The 6,206-nt window shown below is 33.9% G+C and overlaps 1 protein-coding gene across 1 annotated transcript in view; it reads right to left on the bottom strand.

The window, feature by feature from the left end:
• Positions 1-3,955: 3,955 nt before the first annotated feature.
• The window catches only part of LOC107699121 (collagen alpha-1(XXII) chain-like), a 21,114-nt gene continuing 18,863 nt past the window's right edge, over positions 3,956-6,206 (bottom strand). The window contains exons 25-26 of the mRNA XM_016500294.1: positions 4,333-4,410; positions 3,956-4,197 (exon numbers count right to left, since the gene is read on the bottom strand). Of these exons, the coding sequence (XP_016355780.1) occupies positions 3,956-4,197; positions 4,333-4,410 (320 nt within the window). The remainder of the gene's footprint in view (positions 4,198-4,332; positions 4,411-6,206) is intronic.

Genomic DNA, 6,206 nt, shown 5'->3' with positions numbered 1-6,206 from the left:
CTTCCGATCTTTAATAACATCTAAACGTGAACCTTAATGTAAAGTGAACACCTGTGAACCATTTATTAATGATCTGTAAACGTTAGTAACCTGTGAAAGTGTACCTTAATGTAAAGTGAACATCTGTGAACTATTTATTAATGATCTATAAACGTTAATAACCTGCAAAAGTAAACCTTCATTTAGTGACCACATGTGAGCCATTTATTAATGAGTTACAAACGTAAGTAACATGTGAAAGTGAACCTTAATGTAAAAAGAACATCTGTGAATCAGTTATTGATGAGTTAAAAACGTTAATAACCTGCAAAAGTGAACCTTAATGTAAAAAGAACATCTGTGAATCAGTTATTAATGAATTAAAAACGTTAGTAACCTGTAAAAGTGAACCTTAATGTAAAGTGAACACATGTGAATCATTTATTAATGAGTTACAAACGTTAGTAACCTGTGAAAATTAACCTCAATGTAAAGTGAACACCTGTGAACCATTTATTAATGAGTTACAAACGTTAATAACCTGTGAAAGTGAACCTTAATGTAAAGTGAACACCTGTGAACCATTTATTAATGAGTTACAAACGTTAATAACCTGTGAAAGTGAACCTTAATGTAAAGTGAACACCTGTGAACCATTTATTAATGAGTTACAAACGTTAATAACCTGTGAAAGTGAACCTTAATGTAAAGTGAACACCTGTGAACCATTTATTAATGAGTTACAAACGTTAATAACCTGTGAAAGTGAACCTTAATGTAAAGTGAACACCTGTGAACCATTTATTAATGAGTTACAAACGTTAATAACCTGTGAAAGTGAACCTTAATGTAAAGTGAACACCTGTGAACCATTTATTAATGAGTTACAAACGTTAATAACCTGTGAAAGTGAACCTTAATGTAAAGTGAACACCTGTGAACCATTTATTAATGAGTTACAAACGTTAATAACCTGTGAAAGTGAACCTTAATGTAAAGTGAACACCTGTGAACCATTTATTAATGAGTTACAAACGTTAATAACCTGTGAAAGTGAACCTTAATGTAAAGTGAACACCTGTGAACCATTTATTAATGAGTTACAAGCTTTAGTAACATGCACAAGCAAACCTTAATGTAAAGTGAACACCTGTGAACCATTTATTAATGAGTTACAAGCTTTAGTAACATGCACAAGCAAACCTTAATGTAAAGTTAAAAGTAAACTCACATTATAACTAAGCATCAAATCTATACAACAAAAATATTTGATAAATGCAAAATCAATAAAGGTACCTAAATATTTTTTATTTTATCTAATTTAACAGTTTTGAGAAAATAATTAAATAAATGACTGAAAGCACTATTACAAAACATTATCATATTGATAAGCAATCAGTAATTACTTTTTGATATCATGATAAAGCCCACTGTAACTTCAGTATTTGTTCATCCACACTCAGTAACGTTACCTGCGGCAGAGCGGTTATTTATTTGTATGGTAACGAATTCATTCAACTAACAAAGCGATTACACATATAAACACTTGAAAAATATACTCTGCAGTGTCACCTCACAGTTAGCTGAGCAGTAAAATTAATAAACACAATGTGAGAGCACGCTTCAGAGCACGTTGGAACAATCCTAACAGCGTGACTTCTCCTTCTTTGAAAACGTGACTTAACATCGGATGCTTGCTAGCACCATTCACAGGCTTTGGTGACACACAGGCAACTATACAGACACACAGGCTTTGGTGATGTGATCCTGAAAGTATATAATAAAAATGCATTATATGCAATGAAAATTATTTTTATTAGTAGTAGTAGCTATATACTTCTAAAAAACAAAACAAAAAAAACGTGTAACAGATTGTATTGAAGGGCAGTGAGGAAGCAGGATTCAAATGCAGCAGTACCTACTGTGTTTATTAAGAAGATTACTGAACTCAGGGAAATGTAGGACAACAAACCATTCACATAAAAACGAATTTAGACAACCAAATACTAAAACGCTACTACTCTATACTGTAGGAATATAATAGACAAAATGAGAAAGGAACAAAATATAACAGAATGCAATAATATAAAAAAGAATCACTAAGCAAACAAACACAAAACTAAATGTGACATTATATAAATACATTATATATCACATCTTATAATAATATGTAGAAACAACATTAGAAATCTGTGAAAATTAATGTAAATTATATGTTGTTATACAATTTCTGATCCTTTCTGGTGTGCAAATTTGTGATTATTTTTTTATCAACAATTTATTTATTTATTTATTTATTATGCACTGTTACATTTTGGAAATAAAAAAGGATCACATCACCAAAGCCTGTGTCTGTAGTTGCCTGTGTGTCACCAAAGCCTGTGAATGGCGCTAGTGAGCATCCGATGTAAAGTCATGTTTTCAAAGAAGAAGAAGAAGTCACGCTGTTGGGATTGTTCCAACGTGCTCTGAAGCGAAATAATAATCTCACATAGTGTTTATTCATTTTACAGGTCAGCTAACTGTGAGGTGACACTGCAGAGTATATTGTTCAAGTGTTTATATGTGTAATCGATTTGCTAGTTGAATTAATTTGTTACCATACAAATAAATAACCGCTCTGGCGCTTCCGTGGTCGGTTCGCTCGCGCGCAGGTAACGTTACTGAGTGTTGATGAACAAATACTGAAGTTACAGTGGGCTTTATCATGAGTTTACTTGTATAAACCACTTTCCATGTGCAGTTATGCTCAGTAATGTTCTTTAAGTAATTTTGTTTACTGATATAGTGTATCAATAATAAAATACATTTAACCGAGAAAATAAAAATCAAGATGATAATTTCATCTTGATAAACAAAATATATCAGTTTCTAATCATTGCTGTGGATAGGCATCATGAACTTTTGCGGAGAATCATGGGTAAGCTACAGAGTAGATTCTGGTAAGAAACATTGTAAGAAAAGTGGCACGAGTCATGAGATATAAATGAGAAAACCATAAATACAACACCCTTTAGTCTTGCTATAATAATAAATTGTTGCTGCATCATAAAATAAATCAGAAATCTGGTTTTGAGTGAATTAAGTATTAATATATTTGTTAAGCATTTATAACATGTGAGTTAAAAATGGCTCACTATTTGGCAGGTATTGCATTAAAATCACCCTTTTACTCATGCATTTATAACTGCATATCAATTATTTATAATGCATTTGTAAGTGAGTTATTAGTCATTTATTAACACCTTTATAAACCCTTTAAAACGGGAACCTTAATGTAAAGTGTTACCGATGTATTTATTTGACAAAAACGGCAATATTGTGAAATACTATTAGGATTCCTATTTTAATATATTTTCAAATGTAATTTATTCATATGGCAAATTGATGAATAAAATTTCTCAATTCATGACCCCCTTAATGCTGAATAATTTTAAATCCATTCAAGGAGCATATTCTGAAGTAAGAAAACATAAACCTTATGCTTTTTTCACTGGAACTACAGATTGCATATTAAACTTTACGGTTTCTATGAAATTTAGTTCTGACTCTCCCATTAAAAAAATTACCCAAATGCACATAACCTGTTACACTACAATCACAAGTCGAGATAGAGAGAGAGAATTGTGCTTAGATATTAATTTGTTTCATTTTTATTATAAACAGCATGTATTGAAAATAAAATTGAGCAATGTGCAGATCATTTTGAAAATACATATACATTTGTTCCTATTATAATATATGCAAACTTTATCTGTATGTTTAAATTACCTTAATAAAACTTAGTCAACAATTTCAAGTTCTTGCAGTTTGTTATAACTCAGCATTGTGCTAAGTTAAATCAGTGTTTCAGTCTTTTGATGGACACATTTCAGTTTTATATTTACATTTATTACCATTCATGTCACAATTTCAGTTTCTAATCCTTCCGACATAATACTATACACACGTCACTGTCTGACCTTCGAGGGTGCTTTCATTGGCGTCCTCTAGACCTCTGAGATGCCCGTTGAGGTGAACGTTGGGGTGTTTTTTGAGGTGCTTGTCGTGGTTGTGCATTAGAAGTAGCATTGAGTAAGGCACACCCAGATGTCAGACAGACTCCAGGAACTCCACGTAGTCCAGGATGGCCTCTCAAACCAGGCTGGCCAACATGGCCTCTCTCACCCATCTGACCTGGTTGCCCATCAAATGCCCGGCCAGGTCGCCCACGCTGACCTAGTTATGATATGTGAAAAATAATAAATAAATAAAATGCTGCATAGTCTACCAACGTGCCAGTGAGACTCTCATTTGATCTCATGTTATGTTTCTATGACAGGAGAGGTTAATTCGTGTTTATTATTTCGTTACCCTTTGGTCCCTGCTCCCCAATGTGGCCAGGAAGGCCATAGCCTTTAGCTCCCTTGTCTCCTGGTTCTCCCCTGTCACCTGTGGCAAACACATTTTATTAAAATGAACAACCATCTCAATGTGTAAGTGCAAATAGATGTTGGGTGGAAGTGATGGGAAGATCAGATCATTTTACTGACTGTCTTTTGTGATTGAGTCTTTTGTTCATTTGTCATGTAATTCATATTAAACAAATCGTTCACGAATGACCCATCACTATTTGGTGGAAACACATGCTAATTGAAGAGATGATAATTTCGTAAAATATGAACAACTAGTGCTACATTTATAATTCAGTGCCCCTGCACAGAAGCATTTTGCAAACTTTTTTTTTTTTTGTAGTGAAAAATGTTAGTTATTTACCTGTTTTTCTTCACTATAGTTAGCTACTTTTTGTTAGCAGCTTGTGGTATAGGTACAGTTGAAGTTATAAGTTTGGCATACATACAGGGAACCTGCAAGTTTCACTTTTAAATTGTTTTTGAACATAATTGTGTGTCTGCAGTATGTGTACACAACCACACTATTATGGTAAAAATCCATCCACTGTGTTATTTTCTTCGTCTCTGTCATGACAACTCCTGGCATGCTAACACATATGGCAATGTTAATGTATTTGGTCTTGGCAGAATAGATGGTTTTTGCCTTTATTGAGATGTGATAGAATAGAGTGGTTGTAGGAATCAAAGTGGGAGAGAGAGGAGGATGGGATCGGGAAAGGTCCAGGAGCCAGGACTCAAACTCGGGTTGCCTGAAGCGGAACTGTGCTACATGTTGACTACAAGTCTATTGGGTCTGACAACTTTGTTATATATATATATAACCTTGTATGTATTTGACAGTTTAAGCCAGGGTTGTCCTGTTTGGACACCACTGGTTTAAGAAACAAAAGATAACTTAGTTTAGTACTCATGCAACACTCGCCGTGTGATAGCCGGCTTTCTGTGCGCACGTTTCATGTGTGTGCGCTCAGAAAACCGTATATAAGAAGTTTCAGCAGATGTTTAGTTTGTTGTTGGCAGACTATCTGAGGCGCAGGTTGTAAAAGCTTTGCCATCTTCTGGAAAGGGGGGCAGGGATCAGCAGCTCATTTGCATTTAAAGAGACGCACAGGAAAACAGCATATTTTTGCTTCCACCCAAAAGGGGGCATTTAGAGCATGGTGTAACACCATGGTTCACTTTTTGTACTTCCTTTTTTAACACGCAGATCAGTGAGACATAAAAAAAATGTGCAAAGCAATTTCATGTAACAGATGTTAACTTATAAGCTACAAGACAAAATAATAACATAATTAAATAAATGAACCATCCATTTTCAAACTGCTTTTTCTTTGTAGGGTTGCTAAAGCCTACCCCAGTTTCTCAGACCGTACGGCAAATTATTATTATTTGTATTATTTCATAATTATATAATTATTGTAAAGATGTAAAAATCCTATGTTGCTTCTGAAGAGCAGTACTACATTAAAAAACAAAAACAACAACAGAAAAGAAGTCCCTGACTCTGAATGTATCATGTTGCCACCTTCTTGGGCATCAATGAATGTTTGCAGTATGTGAGTCCCTCATTTGTCATCATTGTGAATAAATGGATCTCAAAATCATAGTCACTGCTGGAAAGGGATCAAATATGTAGAAGATGCTGGAAAACCAAAGAATGTGCTGGTCCTGGAGGATTTTCTGAACAACAGTGGGCAGTTTAACTGTTTAGTACAAATAAAGGAAAAATCATGTGAATGTAAAGGTTTGTATGGTGTATTTTTTTAATTAAACAATTATTTTGTCTTGTGGACTATATTTGAACATCTGTCATGTGCTGTGGCTTATTCATCA

Source organism: Sinocyclocheilus anshuiensis, unplaced genomic scaffold (genome assembly GCF_001515605.1).
Source record: "Sinocyclocheilus anshuiensis isolate Anshui unplaced genomic scaffold, SAMN03320099.WGS_v1.1 scaffold166, whole genome shotgun sequence".
Lineage (NCBI taxonomy): Eukaryota > Metazoa > Chordata > Actinopteri > Cypriniformes > Cyprinidae > Sinocyclocheilus > Sinocyclocheilus anshuiensis.
This window is presented reverse-complemented; position numbering and strand designations above follow the sequence as displayed.